The 20244-nt window shown below is 42.3% G+C and overlaps 1 protein-coding gene across 1 annotated transcript in view; it reads left to right on the plus strand.

Annotated features, from left to right (window-relative positions):
- The window catches only part of FAM20A (FAM20A golgi associated secretory pathway pseudokinase), a 254924-nt gene extending 241627 nt beyond the window's left edge, over positions 1–13297 (plus strand). Inside the window, exon 11 of the mRNA XM_069199843.1 lies at positions 12517–13297. Coding sequence (XP_069055944.1) covers positions 12517–12775 — 259 coding nt within the window. The 3' untranslated portion in view covers positions 12776–13297. The remainder of the gene's footprint in view (positions 1–12516) is intronic.
- The last annotated feature ends 6947 nt before the right edge of the window (positions 13298–20244 follow it).

The raw sequence follows: 20244 nt of genomic DNA on the forward strand, positions 1-20244 counted from the left end.
CATCATGTTGCAATATACTAAGGCCACCCCTGTGCCTCTGGGAGCAAGGCAGTCAATAAAGGCAAGCAACAGACACACACACAGGCCCACGCATAAACACATGCTCCCCGCAAATGACCTATACTCTGCTCTTTATTATCTCTAAAAGACTGCAGCATAAGCTGTCTTGCTGGCTGCAGGAAAATAATAGTTGCAAGCCTATATATTTACCCCAGCGATGACGAGAGCCATCTTGGTAGCCAGGTATCACGGGACATATCTTGTTCCGAAAGGATGGAACATTTATCGCTATGCTCAAAGCTAGCCATAGTCTCTCACACACACACATATCATTAATATTAATGCTGATTCACCAAAATGCCACGGGTAGCGTAAGTGACATTATATGCCCTTTGTAACATCCCAGAAAGTTACATCACTTGATCCTAATAACATCTTAGGAAGTGACATCACATCACCTTTGGCTCTGATTTTGCGATAACACAAGAAGGGACATTGCGCTGCATTGAAACATGGGACATTACACAAGGTGACCTCAAGGATGAAATACTTTGCGAAATAAATTAAAACACTTTGAAATGTAATTGAAGTGCCAATAAACAGCCCAAAATCAACACCATTAAATATAATTCATCCAAATCATATCAAATTGGATAGAAAAATAAAGGTGCATATGAAACTCAAAATTAATATGCAAATATCCATGGCGTAGTTTGAAGGGGTAGGTATGAGATGTAATAACCCCTGAGTAATCTCAGTCAGGTCCCAGAACGGCAGTGACAGTCGGTTGAAGTTAGTTATCACATCACAACTGTCAGGGTTTCCCGGCCTGTGAAGAGCAGGCACCAGTGCCTTAACTGGGCAGGTCAAAACAAACTTTGAAACTCGTCCACACAAGGCCTTATATTCATGTCCCTAACTTTACTGGAATACCCTCTAATCGATTTCACAATATTGACTGTAAAAAGCCCTAATGTAAGCCAAGTCAGCAATGCAGTCTTTTTTACAGTTCACTTATGTTACTTCATCTTGCATTCCCTAAATTGAAGGCCAGACTGGGAACTCAAAGCAGCCCTGACAAATTGTCAGACCAGTCCCCATAGGGTCAATAGTGGGCAACCCTGACCACTACAATGGTGCTTGAAGGGTTCTCTCCCTCAAGAAAATGTGGGACAAAATATGGCAATAAATGGTCCATTTTATAACACATTTTTCATAATATGTTCAATTGTATTAATTTTTAAAGCATAGCAAATAATGACCTTACAATGCACAAGGATACATCAATCTTTATTGAGACTCTACAATGATTCCCTCAGCATCACCCTCTTACAGTACCTCTGATCTCTCCATAGTCCCTCTCTCATATGTATTTCATTTGTTCTATAGCGGCTCTTACCAGTGTAGGGTGTTGAAGCACTTTACATCACACACACACATACAGATACAAGTCTAAATCAGTGTATACAAATGTTACATTAAACAAAGGGGACAACACGGTGTAGGATTCACATGTCATCCATACTGGTGACCATTTTTTAAGAGTGATTGGTCTGGGGAAGCATAAACTCCAGATTCAGAACATAACACAGTGGTTAAGGTTGACTTTACTAATAACAATTTATTTCTAGCCAAACAAACCCTTTTTGGCAAAATTCGCATAATCAAAGTTTGGGAAAAAACATAACTTTCTAACCTGTACCATGCAGATTGCATGCAGCTCTTTGATGGCAGTTCATAGCTCACTCTGCTAGACTATAATTGTTAGTTATGAACTGCACAGTAACAAAAGGAGCTCTGTGACAAAAACGTTCTCCCATTGAGAATTGCATACAGTGGAGGCTGGTGACTTTTTAAAGTGGTGAGGTGTAAAAGTTGTTTGCAACTTTGACAGAGGGAGTGCGCCCAGGTGACCCAAAAAGGGTTTGTGGAGAGGAGTCCCTTATGACCTCCATGAGAATTTTAAGATATAGAGTGCAAAATGAAGCATTTTGGGGAAGAATTTGAATAAAGGGTATAGGTTAAATGTAGAATTTTACACAAAATTGAAATGTTCAGCTTTGGGTCTTCATTAATCTAATGAGATGACTATGTTAAATGTTTTTCCAGGGGCAAAATTGGTGCATGTATATTTTGCACTTTTCGGCTGACAATCTAGTAAAAGAAAGCAGTGAACTGATTTGTTCTCAAACTTATCCCCCTTTAATTGAGTGGAGCAAAATGTATTTGTTCTGTTCCCTATTAGGAAATAAATAAAAATAGTGGAAATCAGAGATTCTTTAGCACTAAAACAAAAGTTCATATAGTATAGCTGATGCTAAAACTGGAGACAAATCTGTTTGCAGCATACCTTTTATACAAGAAGAAAAAGTTATGCAAAATATTTTTGCCAAATTTTTTCCCCAACACTAAACTTTAATGTCACACCGTAATTTGTGACAAATCTGGACATCAAATGTAGGAAACCTTCATATATCTGTACTCTGATAAGTGTTGCGTGGTAATACTTACAGTGTTCACCAAAAACATTGCTGGTATGACAAACTAAACTAGACTCTGGAGATACTCATTTTTTACTTATTAATAAGCAACAAGCACAAACAGCAATTACCTATCTGATTTTAGCTGAATGTATCGCAGACCTACCTTCCCATATGGTAAGTTTGTATAATCAATGGTCTGCAGGTGCACGTGCGCAACTCTTGGCAGAGTTGAATATTTATATGCGACAAATTAGTTGGTTTGAGCCGCACATTATATTTGCTCAAACTGAAACAGCACCAGCTAATGAACATATCACCTTAGTTTCCTAGACGCATACACTGAGGCAATGTAAGTGAAAAAATGACATGTAATACAAATTAGACATGTATAATGTTTGGCAGAACGTGATTTTGCATATCTTCAAGAACTACTATGGCTACTTTCCCCTATAATAAGTTGGGAAAACATTTTGACATAATAGAAAGAGCACATAATCAGAAACAAGATGAATTTAGCATTTTGGGGAACAGCATACAAACAGCTCCTAAACTGGGAAGCTCACACACTATGCAGTTCACAATAGCTGTATCACAATTTCACTATAGGGAGGCGCCGCGCGGCTCTTGTAGTTACAGGAAGAATGTTCTAGAGCTGGCAGAGGCAGACTGTAACTAAAGAGTGAAATAAACAGCCTGTTGTGACCCATGTTTTTTGAAACACAGGTGGATGTTATTTCAAACAAAAAAGAAAGAGGCTTAGGTAGTCCTCTGAGGTGTACATCGCAGGTTAAAGACTACGAGGACACACACACAGTGCTCCATGTTAGCATCCATCTCAATATGTGTACAGCCCACAGGTAAATATCTCAGACTTGTCTGAGACAGATTCTTCACACTGCGTTACCATTCTAGTACCTCTATTAAAACTATGACGGAAACATTTATTTACAGTTTTTGATAATTAGCTCCTAAAGGTGACAGCCCTCTTCCCCCAACCCGATGCCAAACCCAATAGCCACCAGACAAGTGTTGACGACTAACAGAAATAAATAGGGAACTGATCTCCCATTCTACTTACTAACGCCCATATTTATACTTTTTGATGCTGAACTGCGCTAACCAGTTCGGCGCCAAAAAGTTAACCTCCAACTAGCGCCATACCAAGACTCCAGCTGGGCGTCATAGTTATGGTATGATGCTAGCCGGTGGTAAAGTCTGGCTAGCGTCATAGAAAAGGATGCTAGCCGGGTGCAGGGGGCGTAGTGGGACCAGGGGGTTTAGCATCAAAGGATGACACTAGTACGGACAGAGGCAAAAAAAAAATGCCTCTGCCCAGACTAACATTATTTTTTTAGGTTAAAACCCCATGAACATGACTCTGGGCTCAACTAAAACAGCAGAGATGCCCCCCCAGGCCAATAGCCATGCCCGGGGGACTTATGTCCCTTTGGCATGACCATTGGGCACAGTGCCATGTAGGGGAGCCAAAGTTAGGCCTAGACTTACCTGGCATGGGTCCCCCATCCTTAGGTGTCCTCCAGGTGTGGGTGTGTGGCGGTGTCCCTGGGGGCAGAGAAGGGCACTGTGGGCTAAAAGGCCCACAGGTCCGCTAGTGCCTGCCCATACCCAGACGTTAAACAATGGCGCTAAGCAGGCTTAGCGCCATTATTTAAGGCCCTCCTCCTCCCATGCTTGATTTTTGCACAGAAGGATTAATAAGGTGCTAGGCTCTTAGAGTCATTTTTTTCCTGGGAACGCCTACCTTGCATCTCATTGACACAAGGTAGTTTTCTGCAGGCAAAAAATGACTTTAGCTCCAATATCTTGGTGCTAGACATGTCTAGCACCAAAATGTAAATATGGAGTTAAGTTTGCGCAGAATTTGCGTAAAAAACGTGACACAAATCAGGCGCAAACAGATTATAAATATGCCCCTAAAACTCTTATTTGAAGGAATACGGGCACCAGTGAGCGAAGGGCAGTTCAGTGAACATCGATGTCTGGGAGTGCCTCAAGAAGCAAGAACAGCCACATGCAGGCATGCAGGCATGCAAAAGTGATCAGCAGTCACGTGGACAGGACAATGACACATAAATATTGCTCTGCCCCATCCCTCCATATTGCTAAAGGGGAAATGTCCCACAGGACAGTCAAATCGAGGACCTGAAGAAACAGTGTGAATCAGGAAAAGTGGCTGCAAAAAAATAAAGCCACACAATGACTGGCTGCATGGGAGGGATCTTTCCATCCCCAAACTGTCTGCTTAATAAACTCGTCAGTAAAGAAAGCAGGGGTTGCTTCCTCTCACAGAGCGCAATGAGTCAATCCAAATGCTGCTGTCATCATATTTATTTATTGAAATAGCAAAGAGTAGCATTTGGATTGGCTGGGCAGATGCACCCACCGCTCCACTTGTGACCAGGGGGCTATCTTTCAGTTCACAAGGCACCGTTTCAATCGCAGGTTGCAGAAGGCTGAAGTACGCATATCTAGCTGGCCGAATCAAGAAACCAGCCAGCTTGACATGCTCACTTCACTTTTACTACAGAGGGAAGCAGCCCAGCCGCCACTGCATGTCAATGTTGTGCCATACCCACTTAGCACGGGCAAGTCTGCCTGATTATCGGAATTAAACTAGTAGAAATCAAATAAAAGCAAAAATAAATTAAATATGTTTTGTTTCTAGCAGCGTGCAGTGGATCAGAGGAGCAACGCCCATTACGCTCCTATAGACGATCAGCCCCTGATTGCATATAAAATACTGTTCTGTGCTCTGCACAGTACACGTTCTCTGCAGGAGGCATGTTAACCCTCTGCGCTACATCAGTTGAGCAAAAACTACCATTAGACCAAACTATGATCTCTCTCCAGCAGGTACATTCACCAACAGAATTATCGTGCCACTTTTATTGTTGCCTGAAAACTATTGGCTATACAAGGAACTCTGCCAAGCTTTTAAAACTGCTGCACTGCTAGAATTAAACCTCAGTAACAAAAGCGGCCTCAGCCCTTTCAGCCTCCCGGGGAAACGCCCAGTGCCCCGATACAGCCAGTGCGGCCTTTCCTAAGGTTATTTACTGCCCAGATGTTCTGTTTATGTCGTTTTTATCATGCAACATATGCCTCGTGAAGTGCTAACTAGGAGCTGAGTCGCCTCGAGGTGTCTGGAGTTCTGGTTGTGGGTGGGTGTTTATCATTGGGGACAACTGAGAACTCTGGAGCTGAAGCCTATGGTAGAGTGAGTTTCTATCGTTGCCTGTCAGTGGGTCGGAAAGGTGTTTAGGCTACAAGCATATGGAATCCTTGACCTCCTTGCATAGCACACTGGCTCTGGTCACATACATGCCAAATGTAATTGTGGCGAACTGTGTGAAGAAGGTACACAGCTGTCAAACTATGGCCAGTGCCAAAGGAAAACAAAATGAAGATTTCACAAGTTAGTGGATGGGTGGTGTGTCTGGAGGTGGCAAAGTCGAGGAGAAGAAATGAGATCCATTCAGGACAGAGTGGGAAAACAGTGCTGAAGAAGAAAGGTGTCTGAGATACATGCATGGAGAATTTCAGAAAGATGGAGAGAAAATGGTGTAAGTGTCTAAAAACTTGAAAGGTTGCACAAAAAAGTGGTCTGAAGGGGAGAACAGAAGTGATCGAGACGCTCTAAAGATCACTACTTTTTCCACAGCCCACAGTAATGTTTAATTCGGTTTCATAGTTCTAGAATTTAAACATTTTCAATACTATTATTCAACACAAAATCATTGTTGTCACTCATGTGTTCAATGCAGCTAAAAGCCAGTAGGTCTTCCATGTTTTAGTTATGTTGTGCTATATGTCTAAATGCAATAATAGAAATCTGAAAGAGCAAATATTAGCCAAATGGCCAGCACAGAATTGTAGTTTACATGGTTTAAACCAATTACTTAATTACCTAGACTATACCTCTTAGAAAGGATTCCTAAATGTGGTCATGCACCTTTTAGGGACACACCTGCTTTCTCTCTCTCACACACTCACACACACACACACACACAGCCCCACCACCTTTTCGTCTCATTTCAGGCACTGGCGCGCAAGGTCCGGAGCTGTTGGGCACTCTCTAATTTAAAACTGTGCATCAGCACCTATATTGCCTGTTACTCACTGTCTGCCAGTGCCAGAATGACCAACAGTGACCTGGCACAAAAAGGGGTTGCAGGCCATACTAATATTTGCCCTGAGTGTCTCGGGAAACACTGCTCTAGCAGTTGGAGTCAGGCCCTTAATGCCTCTCCATTTCACCCCATTGCCTCAACCTGCCCACCATCCTTTGTAGTTGGGTTCACCAGGTTCCTTCTTGGGGAACCTCAGACCTACACCCCACTAACGTTATTAAAATATGCGCCTGACAAAGATGTTGATAGATACTACTCTCATTTAGTGAATGTACATCCCGGGTAGACAGTAGCAACATGTGCTGCTTCAGCCTCCAGAAAATGATAACAGTAGTAGAATTAGAGACACTTGGCCACTGGTGGTGGTGACCATGTAAAGTAGCGTCAGTGAAGCTGTGCAGTACACATGGAGTAATCTAGTTGTCTGTAGTGTACAGGCTTTATACACAGGTGACACAGAGGTAGGAGCACAATGGACCATGTTGTCTTGATTCTCAGGAGGCTGTTAAGGCGGAATGTAAACATCTTCATTGAAGGTCATACAGTCTATCCTGATGATATAGCTTTAAGAAATAGAATGGAAGGGACATTGGTATAGATGTTAATGTGAATGTCTTGAAATAAATTAAATCTCTGGCTGTTTTTCTTATTTTATATCCTCCCACATACAGTACTCCAGTACTAGGATGGAAATACAGCTTTGCCGTTCAACTCCTGGCCTACAATCCACATCCACTGATATTCCAGTATTGGAACCTATGTACAGCTCTTCCATGTGTCTCCTGACCCAAAACACCCACCACTGAACCTTTAGTACTAGAACCCACAGGCAGATTTGTTATCCACCTCATACACCTTCAGGAGCCAGCCAAAAGACTCAGTGAGTTAAACATATGCTGCTGGCGATTGCTATGACCTGTAGGCTGCTAGTTAAAATCCTAGGAAGAACAGGTCAGGCTCCTGTGCTACCGAAGCCCTTAATTGTGTAGCATTAAAACAGTGGTGGCTGTCTTATGTTTATGACGGGGATGGGGAGAAGCGGAACACAATATAAATAATAAAAAATAATAAAAAATAAAAGACAAAAAAAGGCACTTACCTTGAGACATCTTCCTCGAGGCGCCTTCCTGCTCATGGAAGCTTCAACGCACTGGACCAGAAAACACCACTAACTAATCCTGATGCTGCTTTCATGCTCGTAACCAGCATAAAAGCAGCCTTAGGATTGGTGGGAGCGGGCTCTCTCAGCACTCACCAGAGCACCAGAGGCCTCTGCCTTCTCCAACTCAGCTGCCTTGAGACAGCTGGGTTAGAGATGTTTAAAGTGCGCTTGTCTGGCTGGCCGTCGCAAGACAGCCAGCCAAAGGGACGTGCACACTTTAAACATGTGTGCACCTCCCTGCTGCCACTTGGCAGCAATTGCCCTGCCCCGTCCAGACACTATATTCAGAACGGAGTGCTGAAAAAAAAATGGTTATAAACTTTGTGCGTTACTGGGGGGGGGATTTTTTGGGCGGGGCGAAGCTCCTCGCCTCAAATGGAGGTGCCTTTCCTGAATTAAAATGGTAAATGGTATAATCTGCTGCTAACAGTGAATAGAGGTCACAAAACTGTGGTACGGAGCCCTATCTAAAAACAATATGTTTATTATGATTCACAGGTTGATACTTTCAGACTTCCCCTGGATTCACTTTAAATGCATAGTGCATTAGACAATGCCCCCAGCTCTGGCTATTTAATAGCCTCTTGCACATCAGGTGATTGAAATTGCAATATTTTCTAGCAGCCAGTTTATTAATCCATAAATAAAATGCTGAAGGCTACTTGAATATTCAGATAAGCTGTCACCCATGGCACTCTATCAGGTGATGCATAGCCCCTTTCCCAGAAGTTCGCTCAGTCTGGAATCTCAAGAACAGCACTCCAGCATCATCATTCATGGCAAAGCAAATGGCACATCCGAATACTGTAAATATTCCAGCGGGGCATGAACGCAATGATTTCAATATATGGCCTATTTGAACGTCCATGAAATTGGCATTGTTCTCTACACCAACTGTTAAAAAACCACATACCTGTGGCATCTCTTCTATGACTCCCTCATCCCCAATGACATGAAAAGCAGCACAGTGCTGCCAACTGGGAAATATGTGAGGATCTGAAGCACCTTTAATGATGATAAAGTAAGTAATTATGCCTATTTGCAACAGAAACTGAAGAGCCTGTTTGCGATTACATATCAAGCATTATGACCACCTAACTCAATTTTCTCAGCGTTGGAAGGGTGAAGAGCTGTCCAGTATTCCACCATGTGGCTTGCAATCGACACACAATCAACTTTATCTACTTTTTCAACAGCCTTTGCTGTAGTCATGCTCACAGTACCCACTAAGAGAGTGTAGTGTTGTGTGTGCAGACAGAAGACAGAGATCCAGATATTGGTACTACACGTGTCCTTTATTGTCCTAATCCCTCCCTGTCCTCTTCGTTCCTCTACTTCTGGGGGAGCCTGTCTCTATCCCTGCCTTAGCCTGCAGTTGAGGGTTTTTGTTCTCCTTGCTTCCTGACTCTTCCAATCCCCACACAGAGGAGCATATGTATACTCTGTTTGCGCCGAATGTGCGTCAAAAATTTTGACACACATTCAGTGCAAACCGTGCACCATATTTAATCTTTGACGCCCGAGCCCGCAGACGTCAAAATTCCTCCGTGTGAGTCATTTTTTGGATGCCGGAAACTGCCTTGCGTTAATGACATGCAAGGTAGGCGTTCCAGCCCAAAAAATGATTTAAGGACTGTGTGCCTTATTTATACTCCTGCGTCATTTTGACGCACATGAGAGGATAGGCCATAAAAATGGCGCACAGCCTGATGTGTGCTGTTTTTTAACGCCTGGGTGAGGGCAGGTGTTAAGGGACCTGTGGGCTCACTTCCATGGTCTGTGACCATGGAAGGAGTCCAGAGGTGCCCTTCCCTGCCCCCAGGGACACCCCCTGCCACCCTCGCCCAACCCTAGAGGACACCCATGGATGGGGGGACCCATCCCAGGTAAGTACAGGTAAGTTGAGGTAAGTATTTTTTTTTTTAAGTGGCAAAGGGGGGCCTAATTTGCCCCCCCTACATGCCACTGTACCCAATGACCATGCTCAGGGGACAAAAGTCCCCTGGGCATGGCCATTGGGCGAGGGGGCATGACTCCTGTCTTTTCTAAGACAAGAGTCATTTCAATGGGTATTGGCCATCATAAAATGGCGCAAGTCTGGTTTGAGGCATGATTTTTGCCTCAAACCTGACTTGCACCATTTTTTGAAGCACAACCCCCATTTTCCCCTACGCCGGCGCTTCCTGGTTTTAGTCATTCTTTTTTTTACGCTGACCAGTCCGCAGCGCCGGCTAACGTCATTCCTTAAATAAGGTACCCGCAGGGCACATAGGAATGGCGTTAGCCGGCGGTAAAATTTGTGACGCAAACCAGCGCCGGCGCCATCCATGCACCAAGACAGGAGGCATTCTACCACTCAACAGGTAAGAGCGTAACAGGAACGTAGATACAGGAACACATTATAAAAATAGTTTAAAAAGGAGGAACTCCAAGTCTAAGAACATTATTTTTTTGTACTCCACCAAAACGTCCAACACTTCACGCATTATGCATGTCAGGAAGGGAGAGATTTGGACAGTGGAATTTTCCCTCACCATTGTTTCCACCATCAACATTGAGTGACGATGGATCGCTCTTTGCAAACGCAAAGGCCAGCTGCAAAGTGTTGCTCTTCAACTGGCACTCAGAAGGTCCAGGTTCCTTTATTCAGAAGCAGATCTGGTTGAAGGTCTTAAGCAGGTTGTTAGAAGAACACAGTAGGGTGCAAGTAGTAAGGTATCTTATGTTCCCCTTACCTGACTGTGTCCAGACTCACCAGATCTCAAAGGCTTGGGACCTCACTTAGACGAAGGCAGTAACAAGATATCTGCCAAAAAGGCATATGTGCACTGGTGTGCCTTTTTATTTTACAGCCTTGTTTAAAGTGCAGGGGAAGTTGGAGGTGCAATCGCATTTCCGCCGTGGACCCAGCACTGATGAAAACTGTATTCGAAAAGCCAGCCCATTCAGGACGGGCACTCTGATGGAATTTTCATTAACATTCCCTGTCTGGAAATGCTACACACAGTGGAAGGCCCAGACAAAAAAAAAAGTTGTGAAAAAGCCTCCACATCCTGGGTCAAAACTATTTAGGCAAAACAAAAAAGGTGATGGGTGAAATGTATGAATTATTCACCGGTAGTTTATATTACCCTCATTAAATGTGAACCCCCAGATCATATCCATCAAAGCATTGTCTTTTCTCGGCAACCCCCTACATTCATTAAAATTGTAAACCCTCGCGATGTTTTGGTCCCAATTTGTGATAAATGTTTCTTTTTTAAGAGGAGTTTACCTTATTCGTTTAACCAAACTGCTCCTGTTTTATGCGGGGCTGCTCTTAGGATGCTAAATGATGCTGGAGGGTGATGGCGTCACGATTATTCAAGTTTTCTAGATCTGTCACCAGCGTACCCTGCCATAGTCTTTGAGCTCGCTAGAAGTCATTTGCATCCTTTCGGTTGGCTGTGTGCCACTTTGAGAGCCAACCACCTTTTGAATTTCACTATGAAGAGCTGATTCATTTTTCTCTGTCAGCTTTACTCTTCTAATCTCTGGTTTCCATTTGATCCCATGCTGAAAGCCCAACATTTTGCTTTGCCTGGATAGTAACAACTTGGATCACCAGTTTCCAGTTTACATTAATGTTTTCTTTTCATCGACCACGGGAGAGGCACCAATGGGCATAGCCTCAATCTTGAAAAAACCGAGGTGATAGTTGGGGGAAAAGCAATCCCACTGGTTGGGGAGTTTTGGTCAAATGAGACAGCCAGCTTTTCCCTCACTTTCTCCCCAGAAGTTCTCTAATACCACGTAGAGGCCTATAAAGTGTGACAGTTGTTGGACTTATGTCTTCAAGCAGAAGACAATGCATATCCCACTGCCAGAAAGGTTAATCTTTAGGCAATGGAACAACAAATACTTTGACTTTGATAATATTTTATTTCGGCGCATTGCCATAAAAATGTCATTAAAAAACAATACATTCAAACTCCTCATAAGAACAATACACATACTCTAATAAAAAAAATAAAAAGCAAACAATACAGCAATGTAAAATCCATTTAGCAGCACTAAGTCTTCTCCCTACAATTAATAATTCTGAAAAACAAAATTAAAATCATTTAGCAGCACTACAGTCCCACCCATTCACTGAAATAACTTCCGGGTAAATACACTAGGGTGCAAAATTCATGATAACTAATAACAAAAACATATTTTTTTAAACCCATTACTATAAAGTAAACCTAACCTGATAGTTAAACTAGCAGGTGGGTCTGCCTTAGCTTAACCCTCCATACTGCAAGAATTTAAGATAGCTTATGCAGTCTAGTTTTTCAGTCAGCTTTCCAAGGACTTATCTAAACACAACGTTACTCATGTCATTAAGCTCTTTTGCATATGTTGAAGTCACCTTATGGGTAAGTGACCCAGTCCCATGCTTCCTGGAAGTCTAAGCACTGTCCAAATGGCAGGGTGTCCGTCTTGGTCCAACCACCTTCCATAAGTTTCCATCCATCCATCCAACCTTTATGTTCAAAGGAAACTGCAGGGAGCAGAGCTTTTATGGGGGGTACGATAGGCTTTACTTATGTTGTGAGTCAAAGAGATTATATTTTCATTGTCAACTCCTTGACATTATGAAGGACATAGTCAAAATATTTTCTGATTGATGGCATGCATTAGGATTCGGTATTTAAGATTTTTCTAGTTACATTATAACTCCACATTCCTTTTCTAGGATAAAGAAGGCAACTTGGCAGCGCCTGAAGCTCCTGTCCTTACCAGACTACCAGCTGAGTGACGTCATGAGGGAATCACTGCTCGAGGACCAATTGGCGCCTGTTCTCACTGAACCTCATCTCCTAGCTTTGGACAGGCGGCTGCATAAGATACTTCAGATAACAGAGGAGTGTGTTCAGATACATGGAGAAGAAGCAGTGCTGGTCAGTGAACCTTTGGAGGAACCCACCGCATCCACATTAAACAGAGACACGTGACAGAGGGTGTGGGCGAAGGAACGCTAGAGCTATGGTGAATTTGGTGGAGGACTGATGTAATGGGCTTAGTGTAGAATTATTGAGTTCCTGAAACATGAATCTCTGCTTCCAAGATCCTGAAAGCTGCCCTCCGCACACAAGAACATCAATACAACAGGATGATTTACTATTTAAATAACCAAGCCTGCAACTCAGCAAAGCAAATAGCAACCTTCACCTAAAAACCTATTGGAGCACTCTGTTTTGTAGATCCCATTTTTTAAGACACTTGAACCAAATATCAGAGGACTGGTAAGGGAGAAAGAAGGAAACAGTTTTCAGTCCAGTCCATGACTGTCTTAGTTATCTTTGTCTGGTAAGTACAAAGAGTGGAAGATATTTTTGGTGGGAGCCTAAGGTTACGCGTTCTTCTTGAGAAGTGCTAAGACTTGAACGTGCAAGACACTGCGCTTTAGAGTAAAGTTCTGTATCCAGCAAGTTGATGATCTCTTGCAATTGAAATTAAAGACACATATGAAACAAGCTGTCTTCTGATTACAATGATTCATTTACGGGGTGTTTTATATGGCACGTACAAAGCCCAGGATTTGTAGAGGGCTTTACATAGACCAAAGTATAGAGTGTAACTGCAAAAATAAAAGCAATAACGTGAACAGTGAAGAGTTAAGTTCCAAATATAAAACAAGGGTGACAAGATTAAAAACTACAGGTATGATAGAGGTTGCATCGAACAGCGAGCACATCATGTACATTATAATAAAACCAAGAAAGAGCGGGCAATTAGAGCCAGGAATGAAGTACGTGAAAATGTAGCAGTCATGGTTAAGCTCTAGCTTGAAAGCAGCCAAGGAGATTACTGGAAGAAGGAATTCCACGCTTTGAGTCCACATTCAGAGAACAACTGCTCCAAGTTTTTTTTTTTTTATGAAAAGAGGGGTTTTAAGTAAGAGAGTGCCAGACCTGCATCATTGGCCAAAACTCCCCGAGATCTTAAGTGTCTTTGCTAGATAATACGAGCAATCAGCGTGCAAGAGTTTCTGTACTAAGCCCATACGTCTATATGAAGCTCTGCCCTCACTAGTGAGTACAGGAGTGATATACTCAAAATGGGTCCATCCCCAACATGCAACGAGATGCCGCATGCAGGGTAGCTTTCAAAGAGGCAATATGCATTTTTGAATTGCCAAAAAGGGTGCCATCGGTGTGGACTAATTCTGAGAGTATCAGATTGTAAGGTTCTGTTCAGGTAGACAAGGTTTGGCCCAAGGGTAAGAATGAGTTGATGGTTTGTATTTCTGGCCATGCTTTTAATGTGTTTCTGCAAATGAAGCAAAACGTCCAGCAATTTGGACCTTTGAAGAATGTGACAGAACAATCTAATACATCAACTACACCCCAAAAACTTTTCTTTTGCATAGTTCTCACAGCTTTTTTGTGTATATTGTGTAAATGCTTCGAACAGAAAATGCTTCAGATGTAGAAACAGACAGCATAGTATGAATCTTTGGAAAGTTGGAGTACATTGAATAGCAGAGACATACCGGCTGCAGCGGGAGGCAAGCAGTCCCTTCTAGGCCATTATCCCCTCCTTAGGCCTACCAGCCTCTAAGAACCATCAGTATGTTAACCATGTCCAAGAATTCATCATAGCTGTCCTCCATTTCCTGGGTTACCCAGATGACTTTCCAGCAAAGGGTTAAAGGGGGACTGGGGCCTGCTGAAACAACTCTCACTGTTGGTATTACAGCTGCAATAAATACTTTGGGCCATATTTACAAGCAGCCTGTGCCGCAGGTGCTTCATGCAACACCCATGGTATTTGATGCATTCCCAGATTTACAAGGTTTCATAGACCTGGGAATGTGTCAAAAGCCTACGCCTCCCTGGGGGTGGCGAAAAGTGACGCATTGGGGAGGAATATCTTTATTTCTCCCCATTTTTTCCTTTTTCTCTGTGTGCAGCACACATAGGAGGAAATCACCTGCATTGATTGTTTTTGTTCAGGAAGGTATCCCTTCCTGCACAAAAACAATCATCCCTAAAATGCAGACACCCTTGCACCATGGTGCAAACGTGCCTGCATTGGAGCATGGCAGCAATATGTGCACCAGGCCAGGGGGAGAGGACAGAAATGCCCCTTATCTTGTAGATATGGCACATTTGTGTCCTTTCCCGGTGGCGCAGGGTGGCGCACCAAGTGCCTTGCGCCGCCCTGCGCTATGGGCCTTGTAAATTTAGCTCTTTGAGTCTGAACAAACTTCTCACATGAGCTATTTTTAAACCATACCTTCAGAGTGCAAGGAAGAGAAAGGTCTCCAGTGTTCTGATACTGTCCCCACTAACTAAGTAGCCCCATGTGAGAACAATAATCAACTTGTCAAAGTTTGAAAAGTCCCTTCGTAGGAGGGCGATTGAAACTTCCTAGTTTGCCATTCGTTTAGATCCCTAGTGCTCTGGGTTTCTCTAAACATGCACACATATACACTCTAGTGCTCTAATAAGACTTCGTGAAATGAAAGCAAAATTCCTTCAAGCAGCAGTATTACCTCCTGGGCCAGAATGGCAGACACCATAAACAGCCATGTCTGAATTAACAGTGGCATCCCATAGTCTCTGTATAGTGTAAAGGAGCGTTTTTAGAGGAGGCCAGAAGACTCCTGGTATGAACTCTGTAGGTAGGTTAGGCTGGAGCTGAAGTTGTGCAAACTTTGATTATCGTTAGCGTTTACTTGAAGCCAGTTGGAAGCGTACAGCCTCCCAAACTACGAAATAATTACACCTATGAATGCCAGCTAACAATTACAAATTAGAATCAAGATAACTTCTATAACTTCACAGCATCTATTCTCCTCGCTGGTTCTGCACATTCGTCCTTTTAGAGAGAAAAATAAATTCAAGTTTCTCTGGCAACACTTTGAATTATGAATATTTATAATAATGCGAATAATAATTTTATTCAGATGGAAATAATCAGAGTCTTAAGGGGTTGTACAAACAAACTGGTATTGTTACTCTACCTCGGTCTGTGATTTCTTGTACTTTCACTGAAGCCTCTCTAGCAAACATTGCATTATTATCCTCGATGCCCAGTGCTGGCTACAATAGTACATACATTGATCGGGCTTCAGGTCAGCCACTTGCTCCTGATTTAATGTTTTTTTGTGTTTCTCTAAGGTTTTTTTCTCCTTATGGGATGGGTTTCCTGCCTAATCATTCATGACCCACCCCTGAGCATTCCCTCTTGACCACATTTCTGTTTGTTTGACATTGTCCTTCAGTGCTGAAGAGCAGAGAGCACTTTATTACATTTTGTGTGCTGCATGTAATGGGAGTGCATTGCTTTCCTTGCTCTCAGCCTTTGCTTTATGTTTTTTTTTAATTATTAACTTTGCATTAGTATAACGAGAGCCCAGTCAATGCACATTGCTACCAAGCCCCCAACCCCCATTATTTCATCTCCCTCCCTACCTCCCAATCTCAGGCTTATGCTTTTTTATTTTTTTGTTACGTGGCTCTTGCAACTGAGAAATGTTCCCGGCTGTTTACTTTTAGGTGTTATCATCTCCTACCCCCATCTCACGGTTCCAATTCCCTGATTTTTTTTAATTTAACCTTTTATTATGGGCCGGCAACTGCAAACTGCTAGTGAGCTGTTCACATTTCCTCCAGTGTGTGCCATCCTGCTCAGTGTCCGACTGAGCAGAGAATAGGCACCAAAATGAAACTGAGCCTCCCTTAGTGAGTCAGATAGCTAAAAAAAACAGTGGCCCATATTTGCAACTCATGAACTAGTACACACCTGTCTAGGTGGTTTGCACAGTATGGGAGACTGCATGCATTTTTTCTAATATTGGCAATGTTTGGATGTTTGAGTGATATTCTAAAAATCAACAGTAAAAGGCAACCAACCACACATCAGGACAGGCACAAAGTAGCTAGAAAACCGACCAATACAGTGGTCTATCGATCCAGCTCTTCTGGCACTTGCAGATTTCCTCTTTCGGGCAGTCTGACCCTGAGCCAGGGGACCAGCCCCCAGCCTCCCAGATGGGTGCATTCTTGGCTTATTAGCTGTGTGTTGGAGCTCTGAGCCTCGACTGCTAGGAGTTTGTCGGTTTTTCGTTGTGTGCCAGACCACATGACTAACAGTGAGCTTTGATGTAAAAAGGAGAGAGAGCACAGGCAGAGATAGCCATCTGGTGGCTGAATTTCATATCCTGCAACCATATTACATGGAATCTTCACCAGCTTTCCTGTTTCTCCAAATTGTATGATCCTAGGCAAATATTTTATTTCACAGAGCCTTCTTATTCTTTAATAACACATATAAGAGCACGTTCGAATGCTTGCATTCAGGATGTGCGCAGTACAAGCACCTCTTATGTTTTACTTAATAATTTATAATGTTGCTTCATCAGTTGTAAGAATCTAGGCCATGATAATGGTGTACAGGCCTATCCACTTGCCTCTTGGTTCACTTATGGCATTGTAGTTAGGGGCCCAGCCATGAGTGTTTATAAGTTCTTGTTTAAAAACTGTCACTTTTAATAAATGCCTGTCTATGCAGTGGTATATTCTGTTGTGCTATAGTAAAAAGCTTCACCATGTTAAGAAAATTATTGTTTTTTAATTTTGAAGAAACTACATCATATTTTTACATCATGTTTGTTGCACAATATACATGCATAATATTTCCATGGCTCGAGTCATGCATGGACTGAACGAAGCCAGACCTCAGCTCACCCTATTAACTTGCTGGGACACCCACCTTCGTTTACGATTTGGACTTACTGCATGAGACTGTCATTTGATAAAATGATTTGTACAAGGCAATGACTGGAAACATGGAGTCCTGCCTACATGCACCGATTTCACAACTCTACCATCGAGAATTCTTGTAGCAAAGGCAAAGAAGAGTGTGTTCAGTGCAAATACAATTGAAATAAGTGAGCCCAGGGCCAGGACTCCAGGCCGTTGTGTTGCATGTGACTGTTGTCATGAGTTCCTAGGAAGGACTACCAGACCTAGGATGGGTGCAGGCAAGGGCTCAGCTTAAGGGAGTGTGTTTGGGGTGTCACACTGCCCAAATGCATTCTTGGCTTGGTAGTGGGGTTTGGGAGCTTGAGTCAGGTCAGCTATGTTTGTGTCCGTTTTTTCCCTCATTCCCATTCCACTAATAGGTTTTAACTTATTGTGTTAATTTTTGGATCGTAAACTCATATACAGTGACTGGTTTACCACAAAAGTAGTAAATCTGCACCCATATAGGTATTCATTGAATAGGCGCAAACTTACTACATTTTGAAATCCATAAACATAAACACACTTTTGCAGTCCCCCTTGTGCCTGGTGCTGACATAATGTGGCGCAAGGTGTTACAAAGTGGAATTTGGCCTCATTGAGCCACATTAGCATAAAACAAATATGCTAATTTTGCACAAGGAGGCGCTAGGCCCTCTTAAGTCAGGGCCATTGAGTTTTAATTGAGACATTTGAGATTCACACACCCTCGAATCCCACTAAGTAAGTTACGCCCCTGCCCTGACTGATCCTGCTCATACTCATTCTTTTAATGTACCAATTCAAGTTGGCCAGCTGCTATCTTGGAATGTAATTTAAAAATAAAGTTAACGATAGTCGTCATGCCTGCATGCAATGTACGGTGACCATCTTGTAGTAACTTTTCTTAAAGCAATAGCTCATATGTAGCCGGTGTGCATCCGTGGTGGACACTTTTGAATGTTTTTTTCTTATCTATAAGAAAAATAAAAATGTGCTGCCACCCTTGGTTTCACAAGCAAGGCCTTCAACTGTCTAGTAAAGAGAAAAACACTGGCAAAGTCAATACGTTTTAGTTCTCTGTTGCACCGCTCATATTTTCTTGTTAGACATATCCAAGTTTCTCCTGATAGCACAAATCTCTTATCATGCAATCTTTTATCGGGCTGTTGCTGGAGTAGATAATTTATGACGTATGACTTTTGGTCCTGCCCCTTGTTTTTTTGTATTATTTATTTATGAGGGCAGATTGCAGGCTCATGATGTTTTAAATGCTTGCATATTTTATATACACATAAAGTATATCTCCATTATATTTAATGTTTGTTTAGCAATTATATGCATAGTTGTCTCAGGGAATTGGTTTTCCTAGTAAAGTGTTTTATACATGGGTGATTGTCACAACTTAGTCCTAGGATCAGCTTGAGAAACAAGAAATGTCTTTTCACAAGTTTTTGCTAATTGCTAAAACTGCAAAGACTTATAAGTAGCCTGTGATTTAACTGTTTGCCAGGTAGGGGGCTGCAATGTTAAAGGGGCTGTCGGAAGGATACCCATACATCTGGCCTGCTGGCAAAGTTTGGGCTCTGCACATCCGGACAGTTAAAGTGGGGAGAGACTGGGAACATCCCCTCAGAACAGCATGCAATAATGAAAGTTTTGATTATGTTAGTATTATTGATTGTGTGCACTTATTACTATTTGCTTTGACTATTACTCAAATAATCATTGCAATCATTGCTTTCCATACACTATATAATGGGTTATTGTATGACAAAGATTTGTAGATTATCTATTGATGTCTTCAACAACTTCCCAAGGACAAGTGGTGAGCCCGCCTAAGGTACATCTGCTTGGGTCTCTGGCAGGTCTGCTCATTCCCTTGGAAGATCCCACAGGTTGGACGGGGAGACCTCTGCCTGATTTCAGAACTCTGAAGGCCGCCAGGCCATTTTAACAGGTCCGGAGCCATAATAAATCTACAATGTGGCTCAAATCCTTGAAACATATCATGTGAAATCCTCCTAATAAACTCCTAAATAGGCTCTAAAAAATCCAAAATTTAACATGAAGAATTATGACATTATGCCAACCTTCGGAGTCTTCTGACTAGCTGAAGCACCATGCACCTACAATAAAGCAGGCTATTTGGCATATATCTTTTATACAAAAAAAATACATGTACTCATTTTGCCTATATGAGAGACCTTTGATGACCTTCTAACGATTTTATGATCATCCCTAAATTTATGAGGTCAGCGTTGGGTGGTCAATCTTTTGGTATGTTGAGAATCAGAATGTGGAAATAACTACTCATTGAAATAAGTACAAAATACATTCGAAAATTTAATAAGAAGTTGAAAACGTATTTATTCCCCTCAAATTGGCTTCTTAAACTATACGCTGATAACTGGGCAAACACTTGTATATCTAACAATTGTAAGGGTATATAAATGAATACAAATGAAGATAAAAAATCTGCTTATATGCTATGTGTTTTGTCTGCCGTGGCATACATTTTCTGATGGGCACCATGGCATAGCAAATCTGACCCAATTTGCCAATAGAAGGTGTGTCAAACAAAACATTGTGGAAGACCATGCAGAACCTATGGTGCATCACCTATTTAATGGATAAGTTACTTATCTTTGGTAACACCTTATCTCGGAGAGGCAATATCTAGTTGCAGA

The sequence above is a fragment of the Pleurodeles waltl genome, chromosome 7 (genome assembly GCF_031143425.1).
Source record: "Pleurodeles waltl isolate 20211129_DDA chromosome 7, aPleWal1.hap1.20221129, whole genome shotgun sequence".
Lineage (NCBI taxonomy): Eukaryota > Metazoa > Chordata > Amphibia > Caudata > Salamandridae > Pleurodeles > Pleurodeles waltl.